The sequence below is a fragment of the Lepus europaeus genome, chromosome 15, assembly GCF_033115175.1.
Source record: "Lepus europaeus isolate LE1 chromosome 15, mLepTim1.pri, whole genome shotgun sequence".
NCBI classification, from domain to species: Eukaryota; Metazoa; Chordata; class Mammalia; order Lagomorpha; family Leporidae; genus Lepus; species Lepus europaeus.
The window spans coordinates 48,512,629-48,538,222 of NC_084841.1; the positions used below are offsets into that span (position 1 = coordinate 48,512,629).

At 41.6% G+C, this 25,594-nt stretch overlaps 3 protein-coding genes and 1 long non-coding RNA gene across 4 annotated transcripts in view; 2 read left to right on the top strand and 2 right to left on the bottom strand.

The window, feature by feature from the left end:
* Nucleotides 1–3,106, top strand: part of NDUFAF2 (NADH:ubiquinone oxidoreductase complex assembly factor 2) — a 184,570-nt gene extending 181,464 nt beyond the window's left edge. The window contains exon 4 of the mRNA XM_062212041.1: nt 2,784–3,106. Within this exon, the coding sequence (XP_062068025.1) occupies nt 2,784–3,035 (252 nt within the window). The 3' untranslated portion in view covers nt 3,036–3,106. The remainder of the gene's footprint in view (nt 1–2,783) is intronic.
* On the bottom strand, nt 1,507–9,073 carry LOC133774389 (uncharacterized). The gene is made up of 3 exons (XR_009868066.1): nt 6,304–9,073; nt 2,053–2,294; nt 1,507–1,828 (listed from the first exon to the last, which is right to left on the bottom strand). It is a non-coding gene; the product is annotated as an uncharacterized LOC133774389 (long non-coding RNA).
* A 1,174-nt stretch (nt 9,074–10,247) lies between these two features.
* LOC133774287 (serine/threonine-protein kinase LMTK3-like) lies at nt 10,248–13,211 on the bottom strand. The gene is made up of 5 exons (XM_062211934.1): nt 13,125–13,211; nt 12,221–12,287; nt 11,505–12,119; nt 10,887–10,998; nt 10,248–10,340 (listed from the first exon to the last, which is right to left on the bottom strand). Exons 1-5 carry the CDS (start codon nt 13,209–13,211, stop codon nt 10,292–10,294), a joined length of 930 nt encoding a protein of 309 aa, XP_062067918.1. The 3' UTR covers nt 10,248–10,291.
* Nucleotides 13,212–13,969: 758 nt separating this feature from the next.
* The window catches only part of LOC133774288 (enolase-phosphatase E1-like), a 66,246-nt gene continuing 54,621 nt past the window's right edge, over nt 13,970–25,594 (top strand). Inside the window, exons 1-3 of the mRNA XM_062211935.1 lie at nt 13,970–13,986; nt 14,865–14,958; nt 15,040–15,552. Of these exons, the coding sequence (XP_062067919.1) occupies nt 13,970–13,986; nt 14,865–14,958; nt 15,040–15,552 (624 nt within the window). The remainder of the gene's footprint in view (nt 13,987–14,864; nt 14,959–15,039; nt 15,553–25,594) is intronic.

Consider the following 25,594-nt stretch of genomic DNA (forward strand, 5'->3'; position numbering starts at 1 on the left):
GGGGAAATAAATAAAGTAGGCATGGGCACAGCTTCAGGTGATGTTCCTGGCATACCAAAGCCAGTAAGTCCCTCAACAGCTTCCCTTTAAAAATATGTATCTGTTTACTTGAGAGCCAAAGAGAATCAGGGAATGAATTTGTGCTTGCATTGGCCCCTGACCGGGACTGACGCTAGTAACCTGGAATTCAATCCCAGTCTCCCACGTGGGTGGCAGGAGCCCAACTACTTGAGGCATCCCTGCTGCTTCCCAGGGTCTGTATTAGCAGGAAGCTAAAATTGGGAGCAGAGCCAGGACTCAAACGTAGGCACTCTGACATGGGGTGTAGGCATCTAACCCCTGGGCAAAGTGCCCATCTCTTCCAAGTAGATTCTGTCAGCTGAGTTCAGTTCCTACTGGCCACAAATTCAACCAGGGCTTGTCATTCTTGTGCAAAGAACTAGCCTCCAGAAGACATAGGAACTGAAGAGTATGGAGATATGAAAAAGCATTTTTGCCTGCCTCCATCATTTCCAGTATCATATTGAAATTAAAGGCTTAATCATGTATCACCTCATGTAAGAATTCAATAGGGAATAAAAAGGGCAAAGTCTAATCTCTTCTCATCCACACTTGCAGCAACTGCCCCCAAACCCGTAGTTACTGTGGTTATTACACCAACCACATAGAGTCTTGTGAAAATTATGTTTATAAATACTGTTTGCTCTGTCTTGTGAAAATTATATTTATAAATACTGTTTTCCCCTCACATGTTTTCTTTGCGGGGCAAATTTCATTAGATAGGCCCGTATTCACATCTAAAAGTCTGTAACACCACAATCAAGAAAATTTTTTTCTCTTTTAAATAAAAACCATTTAAAAATTTTTTTTATTCCAAAGACAAAATGACAAAAAGGGAGAAACACACACACACACACAATCATTTATCCACTGGTTCACTTCCCAAATGAATTCAACAGCCATGGCTAGGCCAGGCCAAAGCCAGGAACTCCATCCAGATCTCCCACATAGGTGGCATGGACCCAGGTACATGGGCCATCCTCTCCTGCTTTCCCAGCACACCAGCCGGAACCTGGAATGGAAATGGAGCAGCTGGGACAAAACAGCACTCCAATATGGGATGTGGTGTCGCAAGCAGTGGCTTAACCCACTGCACCACAATGCTGGCCCCTTGAATGTTTTTCTGAATATTGGTGCTTATCTTTTTAAAGGATTCTATTACTTGAAATTTACTTTAGAAACATAAGATTACATCGCACCTTTTGATGCCCAACTGTTGCCTTTTATGTGTCATTTTCTAAAGTGTTGAAGTTTAAAAACAGCTTCAAAGAAGTTATTTTTGTCAATGTTGTCAGATATCCATCAGTTATATTAACATTCTAATTTTTTTCATATTACAAATGACATATGAAGGGACTTCAAAAAGCTCACGGAAAAATTCCTTTTTTTTTTTAAGATTTATTTTATTTATTTGAAAGACAGAGTTACAGAGAGAGGTAGAGACAGAGAGGTCTTCCATCCGCTGGTTCACTTTCCAGATGGCCGCAACAGCCAGAGCCGTGCCAATCCAAAGCCAGGAGCCAGGAGCTTCTTCTGGGTCTCCCACGTGGGTGCAGGGGCCCAAGGACTTGAACCATCTTCTACTGCTTTCCCAGGCCACAGCAGAGAGCTGGATCAGAAGAGGGGCAGCCGGGACTAGAACTGGCAACCATATGGGATGCTGGTGCTTCAGGCCAGGGCCTTAACCTGCTGTACCACAGCGCCAGCCCCTTGTCTTCTCTTTTAATTCCACTTTTCCCATGAATTTCGTGAGGCCCGTTCATACATTCTTAAAGAAAAATCAGAAAACATGGATAAGCAAAAAGGACATTAAAATTTTCACCCACTTGGAAATAACCATTAAGGCTGGAGAAAAGAGGAAGGAGGAAACAATAAAAAGATGCAATTGGCATATTTTATCTGCTCTTAAGGTACACATCGCTTCAGATTTTAACATCACTGAAATCAGGATGTGTATGAATTTTAGTTGCCTTTCTTTTTTGTGGCACATACCATGAGGCTCCTTAAATGTGATGGTCTTGTATTCAGTGAAATACAGTAGTAGACGCATTGTAATTTTGGGAGTAGATTCTTGTAGCTGGAGGAGCGACTCTTGAGGGAAGGAAGTGCATTCTACTGTTGCTTGCACTGACATGGTGAAGCATTTCTGGGGTGAAGTGCCTCTCTGGAGCTGGTGGCTCAGGCACACTGCGCTCTCATCCATTGCTGTCCTCTTCCTCCCTTGTCATGCCACTCTGTATAGGACAAAGGGAAATAGAGGGGGCTTGGTTCTGGTGCCTGAGCATTCACATTTTAATGCCTACAGAGAAATAAACGGCAGATGCAACTTTCTAAGGCCATCCCACCATCTCTTCCTCGCCAGAGGAAAAGTATAGTTACTGATGATGAGTTTTGAGAAAGAAAATAGTTATTAGGCTTAGGAAATCTTTAATAGAATGACTCAGGCCCTTGTGTAATAGTTCATGTCTGAATAGTCTGTTTCACTCTTTAGGTAGTAAATATTTCTATTTTGTGGTCTTTTATGTCTACTATAGCATAAAATGAGGGAAATACTGTTCTTCAAACTTATCCTATCTATCTACATACCATTTATATCCAAGGCAAGTATCATGTACAGTACATAATACATATTTTTTGTTTTGTTGACTTTTATTTTCATAAAACTGTAGTTTGGGTTTTTTTGCTAGAAATTTAATAACTTCTTCCATTTATATATCATGCAGGAAATACTAAAAAATGAAAGATATAAAGAAGAAATGAAAATAAAAGGCAAAGATTTTTATGAAAAAGAAAGACTCCCTAGTAAAGAGACCAGTGAGGAACTCTTGGCTCCACCAGTTCAAACTCAAATTAAAGGGCATGCCTCCGCTCCATACTTCGGGAAGCAAGAACCTTCAGTGGCTCCCAGCAGCACTGGTAAAACCTTTCAGCCAGGAGCCTGGATGCCACATGATGGCAAGAGCCATGATCAGTGAATGCGTATGGTAAAACCATTTCATCTCTACAGACGTGACTGCTTTAACAAATAAAAGTGATAAAAAGTTAATTGCTTTGTACTTTCTGAATGTACAATAGTTCCCTATTCCTTTAAGAGTTCATTTTAATAAGTATAACAAATATGAGATTATAAACATTCAAAGGCTAACTTTTTTTAGACTTAAATTCTTCATTTGATTTGTTAATCATTCTGTTTATGAATTTGCTTATAATCTTTCTTTCTCTCCGTGGAATACTGCCTGGACAAGTGTCATGTACCTGTGAGTGCTCAACACACTTGAGATCCTATGAACGTTTAGGAGCCATCTGTAGATGTATCCCGCTGGAAGTAGTAGGGGTAAATATTGCACTCTCCCAAATGACAAACTACACCAGGGAGAAAAAAGGAAGAATTGTTTTCTGGAAAGGTGCCCTGTAAGATTCTAAAGAACTAATCAAAAATGTGAACTTGGATAAATGGTGAAGTCAAAGCAAATTTAGTTGATAAAAAACCTTAAAGATCTTGGTGAGAAGATGAGACAAAAGCTAGTTTATAGTGGAACTGCAGTTGGTGTTTGAAGATTGGAATTAGGACTGCAGTAGCCAGTGTATCACAAGCCTAAAAGGACAATAAAGAGAGAAATGGTACAGTAAATGAGTTCTATGAGACTGAAAATTACTTTGAAGAAAAGCAGAGATACAGCATAGAGCAGAACTCTCAGAAAGCAGAAAGTAATTCCAATATTTTATACTTTGAAGAAAAGTAAAGAATAATGAACACATTAAAACACTTATATGCAAAAATATTTATAAAAGGCCATACATTTTCTGGAGTACACAACTAAGTTTTTGTTGTTATTCTAATACAGAGTTTTTCTCATGGTACTTGGGCATAGAATAGGTACACAGTATTTACTGAATGGATGGCAAATTTTTGTGCTGTAAATAATACAGAAAAATCCTTGGTTGTTAATCATGAATTCCTAAAAACACATAGGTTAAATTTTTTACTTAACAGCAGCAAACTTTTAATTACCTGGGAAATATACTACAGGCAAAATACAACTACTTTAATAAAGCATTTGTACTTAAGTAGTCAAATGACAGAATCACCATAACATAGTTATTGAGTGACAAAAAAGCCCCTAGGTGGTAATACCAGTGTTCCAGCAGCCCCAGTAATAGCAGGTTAGACATTTTGTCTTGTTATATCATTACAAAATGATAGTGCATTTTACTGTAGAGGGAAAAAGGTTCTAGTCACTAGGTAATACAAAAGGACGTACAGTTTGTAGTATAATTGGATTGTGCATTGAGATTAAGATGTCCTCAAGTCCTGGACTGCAGAGAAAGTTGTAAATATTCTAACACATTGGCGAATTTCTAGTGCTAAATTCCTTTTGGCTTATTAATTGTACTATATAGATAGATAGATATAGATATATATAGATAAATCTTTTGTAAATGTTTGCCATACAGCCTGTTTATAAATATCTTAACATGGCAGAATTTATACTGATCTTGATTTTTATGGTTTTCACTTTAAAATACCTATTTTACATAAGCAGCAAAAGAAAATCATAGCCAAAATCAAATCCTTGCAGGAAAACGCCTTATGTAAAGTGAAATGACAACAGTGGAGCACAGTGGTAGAGCACGCATTTCCCAGGCGATTTCCAGAGGAGCAATGCCACCTCTAACAGTCCGTCCACACTCCTTTCCTCCAGGCTGACCTGTAGGATGACTGGCTGCACTGTTAGATGGTCTTAGAACAGTCTAATGTTCTACATAAAAACTGAAATATAATCTTTGCCTAATTAAGAGTCACCTTTCTAAACAGCTTTTTTAAATGCCTTGACTTTTAGGCCAGACACAAGCAAAGCAGAATGAAAATAGTAAATTTTAGCATATCTGCTGTATTTCATATCATAAATATTGGACATTTACAGGTTTTTTTACTATGAAAATATCTTCCTTTATCTCAAGACTTCAAATCCATCCAAAAAAAGTAAAAATATTTAACATAATTAAAAAATAGCATACATATCTTAAGTGCTTTCTTAGGAGAGAAATTCTTCCTTTCTATGCCTTTGCTATACTTGCACACAGTATATTTTCGCTTTTTTTATAGTAAGGGGCTTAACATTATATGAACTGCTCACCTACAGAAAATGTTGAGTTTGGGTTTAATCATGTAATCCAGCCAATCACCTATTAACAGACTTCTGGCTGCCATTCGTTTTTTAATTGCCTTGAATGAGTACCATTATATTCTGGGTTTTTTGGTTTTTTGGTTTTTTTTGTGCTGTCTTAAACCATACTGTCAAAATGTATCTTGAATTTATTTGGATCAGGCTTCCTCAACTTTGGTTTGTTCTTTGAGGAAAAATGGAGCGTCTATGGTAGTCAAATTAAGTTAAAAGACTCCAAGAAATCATGCAGGAAAGAAACTTGTCCAAGTTTTACTTGTATTTCCCATCTTTTTTGTATTTGTCCATGAAATCCCTTTTATTTGAGAAATGCCCAACATGTCCTTATTCCAGATACGAGGTAAATAAGCATGATCCTGTAACTAACCGTATCCAAATATAAAAGCAAACATTCCTAAATAAGATCACATTTCCTCTTAGAATCAGGTCAGAGTAAGTGCCCCTTGTCCCTGCCTTTACTTCATGTGTAATGAAGGAAGAAATGAGTAAAGCAGGGTGTTAACTGTTTATCTCAACTTTGGGTTTCCAGCTTCCTATGCTTATTTTGCTTGTTTACTGTAAGAAACAGAAGTATAAAATGCTCTGGTACATTGGAACAGTGGTAATATCATGCTGAACTTTGTCACACAGACACTGTGGCTCAAATTCTGACACACAACCCTTTGTTTTTGGTATAAGCTTTTCCCCCCAAAACCAGACATAGAAAGGTAATTGGCATGTTAATTAAATATGTAGCTTCTAAAATAAGTATTGTGGGTAATAAAATATAGGAATATTTTTTCAACAAAAGTACTGTTTGTTACAGTGACAGAAGATGGATTTTTTTCAAAGAATCTCAAACCCTCTACAGTTTCTATTTTATACCACACCCTGTCCACACTCATGCAGACAACTATTGTAAACTTGGTTGATATTACATGTGTAAAAAGGCTTTGTGGGCATTGTGATATAATGTCACAAGTTAAACCGCCGTTTGGGATGCGCATATCCTGTATCAGTGTGCCTGGTTGGAGTCCGAGCTACTCTACTTCAAATCTAGCTTCCTGTTAATGTGTACCTGAGAAGGCAGTAGATGATGGTTCAAGTACTTGAATCCTGGCCACCTACATGGGAGAACAGATTGGGTTCCAGGCTCCTTTCTTCCACCTGGCCAAGACTGAGCCATCACTGGCATTTGGGGAATGAACCAACAGATAGATCTGTTTAAAAGACAATATAAATATTAGTGAAGGCTAAGAAATAGTAGCTGGGGCAGGCATTGTACAGCAAATGAAGCCACTGCTTGAGATGCCCATATGCCACATTGCAGTGCCAGTTCAAGTCCCAGACAATTCCAGTTCTTATCCAGCTCCCAGCTAATGCACCTGGGAAGCAGCAGATGACAGCTCAACTACTGGGAACATGGGAGACCCAGATCGAATTCCTAGCTCCTGGCATTAGCCTGGCCCAGCACTAGCTATTACCTCTTGGGGAGTGAACCAATGGATGCAAGTTCTCTGCCTTTTAAATAAATAAACTTCAAAAAGAAAAAATAACATATATCAAACACAGAAAATTATAACAACCCCCCTCAAAAAACCACTTTGTTAAATAAGTACACTTATACTGTTACACCAGAACCAAAAAAACTGTTTTGATAACTAAGCATTATACTGACTATATCTTTTGCTTCGATACTTTGACACTAAAATGTGACCAGTGTGAACAGTTTGACCACAGAAACCCAAAACATGAGAGTACTTTAGACTTGATCTTCACCAGTGTTTTAAAATTCGGCTTTGCAGACTCGTGTAGGCCAATAGTTCTATATAAGCAAATTTTAAGTTCAATAATATAAAAAGCATCTCCTACACCATCACCTGAATTAACCAACTCATAACTGTCCAGTGAATTATTTTAGTGCCTGGAGTCACAATGTGTTAATTACACTGGCACCCAGAAGGAACTGATAAACTAACCTAATAGCATGAAATGTTCCAACTGGTCCATAAACATTCTCATGAGTTCTCAGCTTCTCAAATTTCAAAAACCAGTCTTTTACAAGGATGTTTAGACATAACTGAAACATGTAAACCTTTGAAAAGTCTCTACTTGCTTAACATATGTAATTGTCTTCCCCCCAATAAACCAAGACCTTTTTATAAAAAAGAGTCATTTATTTCAATATCGACTTCATTTTTAAATTAGAGACAGTGGACCACTTTTTGTAACTTAAATTCACTATCAGAAGTACAGGAAACATTAATAAGCTACTACATACTGACAGTGAGTAAAGTTACCAGACAAGACATTTATAAAAGCCATGTTTCACGGTAAAGTCTGACTGAAAGATCCTTTAGCTCTATACTTCGTTATATATAGCACATTCTTATTTTGACAATTTATCCTCTCCACAGCAATTACTATTGTACTCAACAAAATTTTTCCAAATTTTAAACCTTTTTTGCCACTTACAAAGTATGACTTAACTGTTAACTCTTTAAGAGTTTTCCAAAAGAAATATGAAATTTTAATTTTCATCTCAAACCTGTTTGATCAAAAGGTACAGTTTATCACTGTTACTTGAGTTAAAGAGTCAAATAAAAGTTGGCTGATAAAACATTTCAACCATTTCACAGCTCTAGTTAGCACAAGCATACAAGGCTACTTCAAAAAGTTCATGAAAAAATTGGCATTAAAAGATAAGTTTATTTTTGGTGCAAAAATATTTTTAAATCCATGCATAGATTTTTCATTTTTCTGTGAACTTTCAAAAGACCCCTCATAAATGGTTTCAAGGTGCTATGGCGTTTGCATTTTACTCTGAGCTTTAAATCATAGTGTTACTCTTCTCAACAATTCATCTCTAAGAAAATGGCAGTGTTTGTAAGTACAAAAATTGTTATATCTAGTGGGTGGTATTTTACAGTCCAGATACTGAGGACTCTTTATAAAATGCAGAAGGTGTTAATTAACAGTTGTCTCAAAGGCTAAAATCAGAAAAATGCAGAAAATGAAATACTCTTTTGCTTTGAGAAAGCCAGAAATGACCCTACTCTAAGAAATAAGCAATAATGACAAAAGATATGATTAATTACTGTATCTCTTTTAAGCCAAAGCACATTTTTCAGCTGTGAAGACATTTTTTTCATTCTTAATATTGTTGGTCCAGAATAGGACCCCGTTATAAACCAGCACTTGAGGAGAGCTCGCAATTTAGTAATTTCTCTCCACAGGATATTTTCATTTCGGAACCTAAGCCATAAAATGTCATAAGACTAGGTCAGTTACAAAAAAAAAAATTTGTGCTACAGGTTGAGTATCCCTTATTTGAAATGCTTGGGACCATTAAGTGTTTAAGAATCTCTTGAATTTTGGAAATGCCTGCATATACATAAGATATCTTGGATATAAGATCCAGGTCTAAACATGAAATTGATCGTTGCACACACACACTCTCTCCTAGCCAGAAGGTCAATTTATACAGTATTTGTAGTGTGCCTGTGTTTTGGCTGTGACCCATCACAGAAGGTCAGGTGTGGAATTTTCCACTTGTGGCATCATATCTGTGCTCAAAACATTTCATATTTTAGAGTTTCAGATTTTTAGATCAGAGATACTCAATTTGTATACAGATGCTAATTTAAAGTAACTGTCAGTAGATACCAACAAACTTCTACACCCAAGTCTTAAAAGTTAATACAGTATTGAGGTCAGACATTATTCTGTATGTTCAGATTTGATTTATTAAATACTGTCAAATCCAATGACACCTTGGTGGTCCCGCCGAAGCTGCTTCCTTTTCCAATGATTTCTCCTCTGGTTGCAAAACCTGTTGATACCTTCAGTCCTTTTTCAGCCGCTTAGCTTTTGCGATATTTTCTTGACGTTTTTGTTTCTTCTTTTGCTCCTTCTCCCTGGCTTCAATCATCTTGGCCAATTTCCAGGAGAGGACTGCGCTTGCTAGGAACAGTGGGGTGAGGGCCAAGATAACTGTTGTAAGGAAGCCATATGGGTCCTTTGCAGCCCACTCTACAACATACTCAGCCCAGGCCTTTATGTCAAACATCTCGGCAGCAGTCTTAGAAAAACTGGTCAGGGGGGAAAAACAACAACAGGGAAAAGACTATGTGGTTAATCAAATTTTAAAAAAGTTATACCAAATTGATAACCAGGTAACTCAGAATTTCATTATGATTCCTTAGTTCATTTTTAAAGACTAATTAGTACTATTTTAACCAAGACTGATAGCTCCAGGAAGAATAATTCGACTAGACAACCAGAACAGGGACACTTAAAAGATACAAAGTTATGGAAGGTAAAAAGGAAAACCCACTTGGAGTCTGTCATACAGAGTATGCATTCTCACATGCTTCCTATATTCAAGACAAACCTTATTTAGCAACAGACTTTTATAAGTTCTTGAGTTTTACAAGCTCATTCCAGGAAACAACTGAGTCCTGTTTGTCATTCATTAACATATCCTTAGTACTACTGAGTACTAATTAACAAAAGTACCAATCATCAATCGTGTGAAAAGCAGGCAATGGATAGCCATTTCCAGGAGTGGAAGAGAGGCTAAGAGAGCCATCATAACATCCACATTCATATACCAAGAGGCATAAGCAAAAAATAATGTGCTATTTTATGCCCTTTGAGCTTTGAAGATCTCCACTGAAATAAACAGTTTAATCCACGAGAAGAGCAATGATGGCAGGTGCCATGCATTTTGTTCCCTTCTGAGTTGGTAAGGAAGATGGGTCTGGCAAGTGAGGATGGTGTAGACTTGAGTGCCATTTCCTATTTTGCCCCAAAGGCTTCTCTACCTTCCACATTTGTGTCAACTCCTATTCAAGATGGAGAATTAGAGTAGCTGGGTAGGAAATGGGGTGTACAGACAGCCACTTACCATTTCAGCTTGGATTACAAAAAAAATCATTACTTACCTTATGCTTGAATGGTGATCTCTTAACTTTGCCCAGCGATCATCAGTAAGCCAGTTACAAGTTCAGATGATCTCGGTTTTGTTTTTTTGTTTTGTTTTTTTTTTGTCACCGCCTCTAGTTCTACTGTATGCTTGCTTCTGAGATGTGGGAAATCTGTGCGGGTGATGAGCTGAAAATAGAGAAAAGAAAAAGCACTAAAGTTGCAACTTTCAAGCTACTTGTAATAAAGTGTTAAATGGAAACTAAATTCTATATATGCAACCTAAAACTGACCGGTAAAATTGCTTCTCAATTATAAGCATTTAATACCTTGCCTTTATTTGAGTTTACCACAACTGCCAATGTCCTCTAAGAAATTCCTATTACTGGAAATCAAGTATTTCAAGTTACTTATTTCAAGAATAAAATTATCGATGACGTTCAATGACAGTAAAAAAAAAAAAAAAAAGTTGGTAGTGAGAAGTTCCACAGTATTATTCACTGGATTTAGGTACATCATTACCAACTCAAGCACCTGCTACAAGCAAGGGTTATTTGGTGTACAATTCAGGTCCTTTTTAGGAAGAGAAAGACCAAAGGAACTTAAAATCATCAGCAATCCCATCCCTTCAAGGCAACTGCCACTTTCATATCTTTCCATGGTTTCTTCATATTTTCAACGAAAATCGATTTTCAACCAGAGCACACCCAGGTATCCTCCCACTTCATTAAATACCTTGCGCCCAGACTTCCTACGCCACACAGTCGGAACCAGGCTCTTCTGGGATGGATCTTTCTCCAGGCCAACGAGTTAACTAATTCAAGTTTCAGAGATAAGCAAAAGAACTCTGCAATAAAGAGGGGGTGAAGCAGGAGTCAAGGACCCGTCTTAGGGCAAAAGTTGCAGCTGGGAACACGAGGAAAACGAGCTACTGTCCAAAAGGCACACACGCATCTCCCTGTGCCTCCTCTCGGACCTAGGCGCCTGTCTCGTCTCCGTCCCCCGCAAACTGGTCGGCGGGGCTTCCTCTCGCCACCAGCCCTGCCAGGCACCCCACGAGGTCAGGGGGTGCGGGCCCCTGGGCCGCCACCCGCACTTACTCCTTTGTCCTTTCCTCCTTCCTTACCCTATCGGGGGCCACGTTCTCCGCTGCCCCAGGGCCTGCAAAACGCAGGCTTCCCAGACCCGCCGCGGCCCGGGCGGGGCTCGCACGGCCCAGCAATCCCGGGGACCCGCGGTCGACCCCGCCACACCTTGCGACGCCCGCTCCGCACGGGGACAACCCCACGGCCACGGCCGCCACCAGGCTCCACTACATCGCGCCGGGGGCTCGGACTCGCGCTCCCCACTCACCGCCCGGCCGGAAGCAGGAAGACGGAAGCCGCGGCCCTCGCGTCCCGCCCACAGACGGGCCCTGCCGGGACCTGGGCGTGAGGAGGTGCGGGGGCCAGTTCCGGCTGCGCGGTGGCTCTCTGGGTCCCGGGACCTGGACTTCGAGGCCGCGGAGGGGAGGGAGGGCGGCGCCGAGATTTCCGGGGAGCGGCAGGTGAGGCGGCGCGGGGACTCCCCGCGGGGACCACAGCCCGACGCGCAGGCCGCCTGCCGGGCACCAAGGGGTGCGCGGCCTCAGGCCTGGAGGAGCGGGTCCAAAACTATAGGGTCTTCCGCCTCTGCCCGCGAGGTCGGCCGGGGGAGCAGCACCCTCTGCTGCTGAAGCCGCAGAGTCGGAGGGTCCCGGGTGCGTGAGGTCTCCGGCCGCGGGAGGCCCGGACCCCGGACCCCAGAGCGGCGGCGGGGAGGGAGTTGGTCCCCGGCCCTCACAAACCGCCGAGTCCAGGCGATGGTCCCCTGACGGATGCTGGCGAGCTGATCGAGAAGCGGCCCGTTCTCGTGGTTGGACGATCGCGAAGTCCTCACGTAGACAGACAAAGCAGCCGCTGAGCCGTGAGGGATCTCCTGAACCTTGTCCTTAAGGGGAAATGCAGCCATGCTGTGTGAAAACGGCTTTCTGTTGTTTGTTTGTTTTTAATTTAAGAACTTCACTCATTTCACAAAAGAATGATCGATACTTGTCCAAAGTAAACTTGATAAATAATTAAACTGCCAGGGCATGGAGTTCCCACAGAGGTACTTGTTCTTTCAATACACAAATAAAGCGATGCGAAAGTCAACAAGCAGAAAGGGTGAGTTAATATTGTCTTCTAATCTTCAGGAACTGAAAGCTTAGCTCTGCTTTGGTTGGTGACCAAATTTTGCTGTTGCTTGCACGGAGCTGCTCTTTGATTACCTCTGGCAAATGTTGCAAGACCTCTTCGCTGTTGTGTGCCAAACAAAGCAGGTTTTTATTCTTGAAAGACCATAGCATGTTCTTTGAGAAGCAAGCTGTGACATGTATAACTAGTTTAGGTATAACAACAGTAACTATTATTTACCAAGGAACAGGCTTTTGGCAGATAATGTAACGATCTAAAATACTGTTCCTTGGGCATATGTTAATGTTTGCATGTTGTATTACCAGCAGTTGTCTTACTCATTCTTGTTTGAAAACCTGGATGATGGTTTCAAAGTCTGCCTGCTTAGACCTCGCCTGTACCTGTGGTAGCCAGAAAAAAGCAGACTCAGTCACAGGATTGTGTGCACCGAAAACTTTACTCGCTTAGAAGTATCTGGATTTTTTTTAAACACCCAAGCAGTGATCCAGCAAGGGATCTGAATTTATTATTTGAACACCGTTTGTTCCAGAGGCCACTTTGAATCCTGAATAGACAATCTTTCCAATCACTTTCTCCCAGGAATTGTTGTGGAACATCTCAGGTTAAAAGCTTAGGAGTCCCAGGCAGGGAGAAAAGGCACACAAGTCGGAAACCTCTGTAGGTAGGTCTGTGCCTGCAATCTAGCCCGTGTCTTCAACCATCGAATTTCACTGATCTAGCGTCTAGTTACAGAGCAGGCTACAAACCCAGGAACGAATACCAAGGGCTGCTTTCTGCTGTGAGTCTGAACTTGAGGGCTGAAGTTCACGGATCCTGTCTCAGTAATAGCCTGAATTTTCTGCTGCATCACTCGGAGCCTGTTTCCTCTTCTGCACACTGGGTGATCTCTAGTGGCTTTCCAGCTTTTAAAAACCTACAAATTGAACAGACTCGGCCATTTTTCTGACAGCAGCATAGTAAGATATTTAGAAGAAACAGCATTGCCAGTTTTCTTTAGGTCTTCTTTCAACAGATCCTTAATCAGGTTTCTATTCTGTCTTAACTATCTTTCAGAATACCAATTTAGGGGCTAGTGTTAGGAGCAAGTGTTCGGCGCAAGAGTTAAGATGCACTTAGGACACCTGCATCCTGTATTGCAGTGCATGGGTTTCAGTCCCACCTCTACTTTGGAATTAGCTCCCTGCTAATGTGTATCCTGGGAGCCAGCAGGTGATGGCTAAAGTACTTGAGTCTCTACCACCCATGTAGGAGAAACATTAAATCCTGGTTCCTAGCTTCAGCCCTGCTCAGCCCTAGTTATTGTGGGCATTTTGTGAGTAACCCAACTTCAGGTATACTTATATGATTTTAAAAATTAATTTTATTACTATTTCAAAGAGGATAGTCAAGAATTTTTTAAATGTTCATTTATTTGAGAGACAGGCAGAGCTCCCATCCAGTGGTTCACTCCCTAGATGCCCACAATAGTGGGGACAGTAGTACAAAGCCAGGAGCCTGGGCCACAGTCCAGGTCTCCCATGTGGTTAGCAGGAACCCACTTACTTGAACCATCACCACTGCCTCCCAGGGACTGCATTAACAGGAAGCTGGAATCGGGACCCAGCGATGGGTGAGGAACTCAGGCACGCCAGCATGGGATACAAGCATGTTCACCATCCACCCGATTTTTTTTTAAAGCTATTTAATGAGTCTTTACTATGTACCAGGTACTGAACGTCATGCTAAAATCCTGAGACCAAAGCCACAGAGCAGGAACTAGAGACCTAAAAAGTTAGACTATTCTAAACACATACAGACAAAATCCTTCCTCTTCTTTAATGTTCACATACTCGATCAAAAATGCAAATTTTGTAAAATGAAAGTATGTTTTTTGATTGTATAATGGTTACGCAGTAATAACAACTAAAATCCCTCCATGCTTCCTAACTGCCTGTTGCCCAGGTGGTGGCAGCATGTCTCAAAGAGCCAGTGCTGGGGAGGTTTTTCCGCAACCTTGCCAGTCGAAGGCTACTTCGTCCAACACACGTGACCTGTCAACCTCTAACTTCCTTGTTTTGCCTTTTCTCTACTATTAGGCCAGCACATCAGTGGGTCATTCCTGTTCACCTCCCCTTCTGAATCAGTCATAGCTCTGCCCATTTCCTTTCAGCCTGCTGTACTTGCAGAGGATCACCAAATTAGTTTCTGGAAAACTCATGCAGGCCTATCCAGTTAGACAAAAGAATGTTTTTCAATAACTGTTATTTATTTTTAACCATTACTAAATGTTATTCGGCATACACACTCCCAAAATTAAATAAGATCTAATACTATCAGGAAATGCTTGTTCACATTAGAAGGCCTGCTTCTTCAAGTTATGGCCAGTTAAGGAGATAATGAAAAGTTTCTGAAAGAGAGAATGTCTTCAAAATAAGAACCAGAAGATTGGAGGTCAGGGCCTCTGGGCGGCTGCCTTCTCCCACTTCAGGTTCTCAGAAGTGACCTCCCTCCTTCCCCGTAGGCTGTGCGCTACCACTGGCCCCAAGATTGTTGCTGGACTGGTGGGAAGCCCAGGGCTGTCCTGGGGGCGTAGCAACGCCCCCCCTCAGCCCTTGGTACCTGTAGGTTGACTCCCGAAATAGGTAGCGAAATGGTCCTGCTTTCAGTGCCCGCCAGAGTCACTGTGAACTTGTCAGGTATCGAAGGACCTTTTACTTCCTTACATCACAGAAAATGCTAACGAGTATCTGCAGACATGCTTGGAAGAGGAGGAGTGCCAGCAGGAAGTCAGTCTTTTGAGGACCCAGGCTGAAGAGGACACCCACCTGGAGGCATCTGGGAACGGGGTGAATGACATCCAGCACACGATCCAGGCTGTGCTGCTAGACGTCTCTGCACGGGAAGACCACGCGTGCAAACAGCCGCAGGGCCACACGTGGAGGGCATCATTCACAGCTGCGCACACGGAAGTAGGGTTCTTGGCAGATACGGTTCCAGGGCTCAGGAAGTGGGGAGAGGCTGGGCTGACGGGGTCTATGTGTTCTTCAGGGAGTATGGAGCCACAGAAATGGTTATTTGATATCAGAATATCAGAGGGTGATATTATTGAGTTTGTTAATGGTCACTTTGATACCAAGATTGGACCAAAGCAGAGAGAGAGTTACCGAAAGACTGCAGACAGCATTGGGAGCTCAGCCAACAACAATCTTGTTTCTTTTTGTTTTTTAAAGATTTTTTTTTATTTGAAAGGCAGAGTTAGAAAGAGGCAGAGAGAGAGAGAGAGAGAAAGAGAGAGAAAGATCTTCCATCTGCTGGTTCACTCCCCAAATGGGCACTATGGCTGGAACTGAGCCAATCCAAAGCCAGGAACCAGGAGCCAGGAGCTTTGTCCCACGTAGGTGCAGGGGCCCAAGGACTTGGGTCATCTTCCACTGCTCTCCCAGGCCATAGCAGAGAGCTGGATTGGAAGTGGAGCAGCTGGGACCTAAACCGGCACCCATATGGGATGGCAACACTGCAAGCAGTGGCTTTACCTCCTATGCCACAGCACCAGCCCCAAAATCTTATTTCTGACAAGCTCCTCTGGAGGCCAGTGTTGCCAAGGAAGCCAACATGCACGTGTGGTGGTGAGGCCTGGCAACCCTAGACTCACAGATGACCAGCAGGCCTACTACAGCCTCAGCACATCCCTTGGCAAATCGTACCTACCCGTGTCCACCCAGGTGAGGTTTCCAAAGAAAGATCCAGCTGTCTCTCGGAGTTCATCTTTTAGTGTCTAGTTGTATTCTAATGGTAAAAAGTTAACTTATGTGTGTGTACATTGTATGCAAGTGTATATATGTGTAAGCTCAAATTGCACAGGCACATGAATGAAAACAACTGTTCAGTGAGAATGAAACTTATCTAAAGGTGTTTTATATGCAGAAAGTGAAATGAAATTCTAACCGTTATTGAGGGCAAAGTATAGTTGATGGAAGAACTTGCTAAAAATACAGGTTACATATGTTATCAAGTATATATGAAGGGGCTGGCACTGTGGCGTAGCAGGTAAAGCTGCCACCTGCAGTATTGTCATCCCATATGGGTGTTGGTTCGAGTCCCAGCTGCTCCACTTCCGATCCAGCTCTCTGCTGTGGCCTGGAAAGCAGTGGAGGATGGCCCAAGTCCTTGGGCCCCAGCACCCAAGTGGAGGACCTGGTAGAAGCTCCTGGCTCCTGGCTTTGGATCAGCACAGCCCTGGCTGTTGCAGCCATCTGAGGAGTGAAACAGCGGATGGAAGACCTGCCCCCTCTCCCCCTGCCTCTCTGTAACTCTGCCTTTCAAATAAGGTAAATAAATATATATATTTTTAAAAGTATATATGAAAATAGCTAGTTTTGAGAAATAATTTCAGAAGCCTTGTTTTAAAAGCTGGAACTTTTTCAAACATTCCTGATAATAATTCACTCCCTGTGTTTAATTTGAATTAGAAGATTCCATCAGCTGTGCTGCATATTTGCCTCTCTATATACAAAAAAACAAAAGAGTGTTTTTGCTCCAAAAGATAACACAATTAGGTAAGGAAATTCATCTGAGTCTTGATGAATTAAGTTCCTTAATCTATTACTTTAAGAAAAAAATTGCAAATTACCTTTGCACCCAGAGCAAGCAGTTGCCTTATCAATGAAAAAGGTGCACTTTAAATTATAGCTAAAATAGAGATGTGGTTCTTTTTTGTTATTCGTTTATTTGAAAGGCAGAGATACAGAGAGAGAAGGTGCAAGAGAAAGAGATCGATCTTCCATCCGCTGGCTAACTCCTCAAATGGCTTCAGTGGCTGGAGCTGGAGTTGGGCCAGGCCAAAGCCAGGAACCAGGAGCTTCTTCCAGGTCTCCCACATAAGTGCAGGGGCCCAAGCACTTGGGCCATCCTCCACTGCCCTCCCAGGCACATCAGCAGGGAACTGCATCAGAAGTGGAGCAGCCAGGACTCTAACTGCCGCCCATATGAAATACCAGCACTGCAGGTAGAGGTTTATCCTTCTACACCACAGTGCAGGCCCCAGGGATGTGGTTCTTAATGTTTAACCAAAAGGTCCTAAACCTGCAGGTTGTTGTTATACAGATTTTATAGTTGCCTCTTTATTTAGCATAAAAAGGGTTTACTGAAATCCATCCATAAGATTAAAAAGAGCTGTGCTATATAATATTTTCCTTGAAATGGATCTGAGAAGTACAAATTTTATAACAGTATTATTTATCCTGGTTAGATTCTAATAGGATGTCATGTCAATTTCATGTCATGATAAATAAAAGATTTTCTTCAAAAAAAAGAAGATTGAGTAGGGAGCAGTGCAAGGTTATATAATTCAAAAGAAATGCATCTAAGTGCATAGCCTAATAACTCGTTAGGTCTTCTTTAACAAAAAATTGCTTGGAACATTCTTTCCATGTCTTTGCACGAGGGTGGGATGATGTGATGGCTGCCTAAAAGTTTCAGATCAAGTGCTACCTTCTCCACGACTATTACTTTTTTTTTTTTTCAAAGTTCTTACTTCAATCTAGGTTCTCTCTTCTTTGCTGGTTTATTGTCTATTTGTTCCACTAAAACTATATGAGATTAGTTTCCTCAATACCTAGAACATTGTTTTAAATAATTGATTTCAAGGTATAGCATTATCCTTAAAAATTAAATTGTTATTGTTAAATGAACCATGAAATCAGTTAAATCCTGGTGTTATAGTTTAGATAATAACCATAAGCATCTTTTAGTGTTTCCCAAAGGCCAATGTGTTGGGAGCTTGATCCCCAAGTTCTTATGTGAATGGTTAATGGGAGACTTGATCCAATTATGGTCACTGAGGGTGTGCCCTCAGAAGTTAGTTCTCAGGAGGGGGAACATTTGTGTGAAGCACGTTCAGCCCAGCATTCTCGCTCTGTTTCCGGCTCTCCATGTGATTTTTTCTTTTGCCATTCTCCAGCCTCACTAGATGCCTAAACCAGGGGAGCCACTGATGATCTTGGCCTCTGAATCTCCAAAAACTGTAAGCCAAATAAGCTTCCTTCCTAATAGCTCCTCTCAAGTATTTTAGTTCTAGTGACAAAAAGCTGATGACTACACCTGGGTATCTGGAAGCTTAGAATACCAAACTGTGGAAGGAGGTCTAAAGTGATAAGAGATGCCTCAGTAAGACACAGTCTAAGGATTAATACATAGGACATTTAGGGGGAGGATAAAACAATTGTGGTTATCTTGTTCATGAGAAAAGACTAGTTACTTAATGATTTCTAAGTATGTAAAAGGATCTCCAGGAAAGTAGTGATTCATCTTGTCTGTTGATAAGATAAAAGGAATTAGTCCTAGACCGAAGGTGCTAAGATATAAGATAAAACAAGCTAACTAAAGATCCCAAGAGAGATCTTTGAAAATGGGAAAGAGTGTTTATGCAGACTGGATGGCCTCTTAGATAATCTCCAAACTTATGATTCCCAGTACAGATTACAAGAGAACTACTCAAAGAGCAGGTGCTTCTCCTGATTGTTCCTTGCTGTCCTTGTCTGTGTCCATGCCTTTTAGAACCAACTCAGTGTCTTTTGAGCACAATCAATCCAGGCAATTATGTGCTGTTTTGGGTAGCTTATAGGGTTTTGTTCATATAATGCTGAAAATCGGGTACCTACCTTTTAAAAAAGTATTTATTTATTTATTTGAAAGGCAGGATGACAGAGGGAAAGACACAGAGAGATTTTACCAGCTGCTGGTTCATTCCCCAAATGGTAACAACAACTGAGGCTTGGCCAGGCTGAAGCCAGGAAGTAGGAACTGCATCTGGGTAGCAGGAACTCAACTACTCGGCAGTCCTTTGCTGCCTCTCAGGCATATTAGCTGAAAGCTGGGTCAGAAGTGGAGGTGAGACTCGATTCTGGGCTCTCCGATGTGGGATGTAGGGGCACCACAATGCCTGTCCTGTATTCCTGCATTTTTAAAACTGTGAAGCATTTGCATTTATTCTGCTTCATCTCCAGAAAGCACTGTACATGCACACGCAGCAGCTAATTCCATGTAGTTGGAAGGTACCCTTGTGAAGGATAACATGTCCAGCAAAGCCTTCTGAAGCTCTGAGCTGCAGTCAGGTTGTGAGAGGCAGACTTCTTGCTGAACACAGATTCTCAAATGCTGGGCCTGTCCTAAACGATGTTGTGTTAGCTATGTGAAGTCACCTTTTATTTCTGTGCTGGGTTCTCCTGCCCATCAAGTGAGAGTGGCTGTCCCACTGGGAAAACTAACTCACGTACAAAGCCTTGAGTGTCAAAACTCTGTATTGCAAAAGCAAGCCTTAGAATCATCACCTTCACCAAGCTTTTTAATTTGAGCCTTCTGCCTTCACCCAAGCAAGCTGCTTGAAGTAATTTTTAAAAAGTTTTGAACTGCATTTGCTGTGTATGGTATTGGCAGGGACATTACCCTCTGTGCCATATAGTGTTCTTTAGATAAGAACCCATGTAAGATATTTTAGAATGTGGTTCTAAGAAAAGTTTTGGGAGCCACTTTTTGATGGTGAGAGTTTAGATTCTCTCATTTGACTGTCAGGAAGCTGAAGAGCCAAATTGGAAGTTCCTGTTTACCATCCATCTTAACCTGCGTACTTGCATTTCTTTTTCTTTCTTTTTTCTTTCTTTTTTTTTTTTTTTTTTTTTTTTTGACAGGCAGAGTGGATAGTGAGAGAGAGAGACAGAGAGAAAGGTCTTCCTTTTTGCCATTGGTTCACCCTCCAATGGCCGCTGCGGCCGGCGCATCTCACTGGTCCAAAGCCAGGAGCCAGGTGCTTCTCCTGGTCTCCCATGTGGGTGCAGGGCCCAAGCACTTGGGCCATCCTCCACTGCCTTCCAGGGCCATAGCAGAGAGCTGCCCTGGAAGAGGGGCAACCGGGACAGAATCCGGCACCCCGACCGGGACTAGAACCCAGTGTGCTGGCGCCGCAAGGCGGAGGATTAGCCTATTGAGCCACAGCGCCAGCCTTGCATTTCTTTTTAAATTGTTTTGCCTAGGTGCCGGTGCTGTGGCTTAGTAGGCTAAGCCTTTGCCTGCAGTGCCAGCATCCTATATGGGCACCAGTTTGTTATCGCGGCTGCTCCTCATGGAAGATGGCCCAAGTGCTTGGGCCCTTGTACCCACATGGGAGACCCAGAAGAAGTTCCTGGCTCATGGCTTTGGATCAGCCCAACACTGGCCATTGTAGCCATTTGGGGAGTGAACCAGTGGATGAAAATGTTTCTCTCTGTCTGTCCCTCTCTCTGTAACTCTGCCTCTCAAGTGAATAAATAAATTTTTTTTAAAAAATTGTTTTTCCTAAAACACATACCCTGTATCATTAGTGTATGTGTTTGTGCAGTAACGTACCTTAAGTCCTTTGTGAAATAAGAAGGGTATAGGTTGCTTACAGGTAGAATGAGACTCTGACCCCTGAATTGTAACAAGTACTTACTGACTAGGGAAATTTGTCCAGTGATCCCAGGTGTTAGATTTGTTTTAAAATCAGTGTTATAACCACAAAGAACCTTTAGTTCTCATTCAGAACTATGGAACATAGAAAGTCAGTTGGAATGTTATCCAACTAAAAGCTAATCTGATTCTAAAAGCTGGTCCTAATAGCCTTTGGAGTCTAATGTGTATGTTTGAAATCTAAATATAAAAGTGAACAAAAAGGCCAGGGATTTGGCACAGTGCATAAGACGCCTGTTGGGGTCCCTGCATTTCGTATCTGAGTACCTGGTTCAAGTACCATCTCCTCCATTCCAGTGCACTCTCCTGCTAATGCACTGGGTGGCAACAAATAGTAGCTCAAGTAATTGGGTTTCTGCCACCCACATGGAAGACCAGGCTGCCTGGCTTTTGGTTTCCACGTGGCCTGGCCTGGGCCATTGTGATCTTTTGGTAAGTGAACCAGCGGGTAGAAGAGTGTGTGTGTGTGTGCGCGCGCGCCTTTCAAATAAAGTTAATTTAAAAAAAAATTTAAGTGACCAAAAATTTACTGGTACCAGGCTATAAATAGAGTTCCCTAAATCATCACTTACAAACATCCTGGTCCCAAATTCTTGGTTTTGCTGAGTTTACAGTTTATGTTTTTAGGCTTCCTGATTAAAGTCAGGAAGTGAAACAGTCTGAAATTCAAAAACTCCATTCTGATTCACATATGTCGTCTCAAAATGTAATAAGTAACAGTGGTGAATGTGATGAGTTTCTGGAGACTTTGAATTTAGAGTTTTCCTACCTTTATAGATTTTACCTTAATGCACTAAGTTTCCAGTCTCTGTAAAGCAAATAATTAACCTGCCTTTAGACAGAAAGTTGGACCAGTGTTCTCTTGAGATCTTTTCCATCTCCAGGTTTAGTATACTGTTGTGGGACTATACTGCCCTTATAGAGTTGCTGTTGATGACTATAGGTGTAGAAGAATCTGATTTAGTTGCTAGTTCTCTTTTCACATTTGATCTCATTATGTAGACCAAGGAAATCATTTAGTAGTTCTATGCCTGTGTTCTCATATCCATGAAATAGTATTAATCATACCTGTTTCTTGTAACACTAATTAATAAGCAAACATGTAAATTCTCTTTTATAATAAAAAGGTTTTATGCTGTAGAATTCGTTTGTGAATTAACTGTTGGGAGCTTACACAGATTCTCATGGAAGTACTGCTATAAATAGTGAATAAGTTCCTCAGTCAGCCTATAAATGTGCATTTAACACAGCCTAACTGCACAGAATTCCTTTGCAGTAGAAAATAGTTTTTAATTCTAATAATGAAATGGTAAAAATTAAATAAACTTTGAAGGCCTTGTAGTACAGTAAGATTTTTATGAAGGGTATAATAGAAAATGGATTTGTCTGGGCCCTTCTTTTTTAAAATTTTTAAAAGATATGAATGTATTGTCATCACCACCTTAACATATATGCATGGTAACACATCTTACTATCTGTACAGTCCAGGAATTACTTTGATTGCATCTGTTTTCGAATCTGCTAAGCCCTTTTATACCACAGGAAACTAAAGCTACATATGGGCCTATAAATTATTCATGTGTGTATACAATGCATAGGGCATATACTCATATACATTAATCTGTGATGTGTCCCTTCTCCTGCCCTCCACTTATTATCTGTGGGTCAAGTTCAGACTCCTTAAAGGAGCTTGATAATTCTTACTAGTCTGACCTAACCTCCATGTAAATCTTCAACACCACAGAGGACTCAGGCCTCTGCTATTCCAAGAGATGCCTCTAGTGCAGTTGTTGAGAGCATAGACCCTGGAACCAAGGTAGCTGCACTGAATCCCATTCTGCCCCTTGCTAGGATGATGCAGCTGCTATGAGAATGCACCTCATACACCTTCAGCTCCTCAAAGCTTTATTGAGCAAGGGCCTGGCTGCTGTGCTCTGAAATCTATTGCTATATTCAAACCAAAACCTTGTCACGTCTCAGTGACTTAAGACAGGCCTGTTTCCAGGAGTCTCAAGATTTCTCTGGTAGGTAGCTTAGGCTTAAGGACTACCCCTTTCCTCTGCCAAGAATTTCTTAGTCCACATGGCAGTCTTGGATGCTTCCACCCACTTCTATCTTTCCCTCTTACACTTGGGGTCAGCCTGCATTTTCATGTGGTGGTCCACCCAGTCTTTCCGAGCTTTTTACTCATCTTTTCTCATGTTTCCCCTAATTAAAAAATCTTGCACATTTAATCCCATCTTGTGCTCTGCTTCTGGGGTGGTACAATTGGGACAGGCCCATCCACTATCGGATGGACCAAGAAGGTTGGTTAGTGGAGCACTGCTAGTCTGTGGCATAAGGTTGCACCTTAATTGCTTCATTTCACTAGTGTTGGCCTGGGACATTATCCCAAGGGAGCAAAATACTTTGTTAGCTGTGATGATTCAGGTATTTGTAAGTTCATAGGGAATAATGCCTACAAGACAGCAATGTTGGTCAGTCACTGCTAATTTGAAGCCCTGCAGAAGAAAGAGGAGAAACATGGCTGTTAACAAGCAGTTTAACAAGCAGCCTGAGAGGCTCCATGATAATTATAAAGAGCCCTTTGTCGCCTCTAGTGGAAGGAGAGAGTCAGTTGAGTTACAGACTCCGGAGCCATCTGGTCATTGACTGTTTCACTCAGTTAAGCCTGATAATATGGAAGTGGAGAATCCTAGGGTCCTGAACATGGGGCAGCAGCATCTGAACAAATGCCCGGTGCTGCTCTCTGGACCCTGTGGTCTCACTAGCCTGTGTGCCATGCTGCAAGATGCAGAAGCCTCTTGCACAGGCAATAGTCCTTTCTTCCAGCTTTCCCCTCCCCTTTCTTTCCTGACTGCCAAACCAATATCTAGGGTTAAATTTCCGGCATATCACAGCTGTGATATGCTGACATATATTGGCAGGAAACAGAAGAGTACTATTGGGATTGGATTTTAAGGGTGCTCGGGTCTGTAGATTAAGAATTGTCATAGTGGAGAGAACCAAATGGAACACTCCAGAACTGCCTCCCACTCCTGCCAAGAGAGTAAATCAGACACATTAGTGTATCCTGGGGGAATAGTAGAGATTAGTACAACCATTTAAGACCCAAAGGATGGAGAGGTGGTGGTCCCAATCCTACCTCTTTAATTTGCAAGGCAGATCCCTGAAGAAATAGATGGATCCTGGAGAATGACTATAGACTACCGCTGACTTAACCAAGTAATAACTCTGATCTCAGCTGCTTTGCTGGACTCATTGCTAGAGCAGATTAATAAGGCCTGGGATAGAGACTGTGCAATCACTGAGATGGCAGAGGCATTGTATTCCATTCCAATTGGAAGAGGTTCAGAAGAGGTCAACTTCAGACAATGATACTCATGTAGATTGAGCTCTGGCCTCAGGGTTATGTTTACAGTGCCACCCATACTTATAATATGAAGGCTCTGGACCATGTGGTATCTCTCACAACACCACACTGACACATTTTATTGATGACATCTTACTCATTGACAGAATGAACCAGAGATGGTTATGATGCTAAAGGCCCTAGTGTGATAACATATACTCCAGAGGGTGGGAGGGAAGCTCTACGAAGATTTAGAGACCAGGCCACTTCAGGGAAGTTTTTAGAGTCCCAGAGCTCAGAATTGTCCTGATACCCTCTCCAAAGTCAAAGACAAATGGTTACATCATAGTGCTTGGTAGGTTTCTTTGGGTTTTAGAGGCAACTCATTCTTCAACTAAGAGTTTATAAACCTTCACTTCCAGTTTATATACCAAGTCACATGAAGTGTTGTCCAGAGCAAGAAAGAGCTCTGTCGCAGGCTTCAGTGCAAGCAGCCTTGATACTTGGGCAGTTCTTAGGGAGTCTGGGATGTCAGTGAGGGGAAAGATGCAGTGTGGGAGTGGTGGTTAGTCCAGTGGGAAAATCACCAACTCAAGTCCCTGAGATTTTGGAGCAAGGCAATGTGATCTGCAGCAGAGAATTGTATGCCTGGTGAGAAACAGCCCTTGGCATGTCACTGGACTCTCCAGAGAGACAGAGCACAGGACCATGGGGCCCTTCAACCTGCCCCTGCCAGTCTTTGAGTAAATGATTGACTAACTCAATCATTCCATCAATACTTATTATGACATGTTAATAATTGATATTCCACTGAAAGAAAGTATTTTCCTTCTCCTTCCATTCATTCTTTTCATTATTTAGAATAACAGAATGGCCTGTTAGTCAACAAATTAAAATCCATTATTTATTTTGATATTCTAATCTCAGATTTGACTAGTGGAAGCCCCAGGATGTCTGTCTTTCTTTTGTGTCCTCATCATCCTTTGAACCCTTTGTTTTTAGTGTAAGATGTTCCAGGCTCATATTATACACTCCCTACTCCAGTGCTGAAATCAAACACTTCTCCAAGGGGCCTTGATTCCCTTCCATGAAGAAGGGTATTCTGGGACCATGGCTCCTCATATGTCATTGCTTGCAGAGAGACAATATGCAGATAGAGACATACCCAAATATCTACATTCACTCCCATTAAAACCCACAAGTTCGTAGTGATACCTTCCATTCTAGTCTAACACTACTTTCTAGTCTTCCCCTTTGCTGTATTTGTAACTCTCTCAACGGAAAGAAACCTGACTGCCATTATCCTCAAAATATTTATTCATTTGCTCAAGGCTAGAATACACAGAATGTAATTTTAGAATTGCTGACTCATATTACTGTAAAAAGAAAACTTGATAGATTTTTAGGTGACCCGTCTG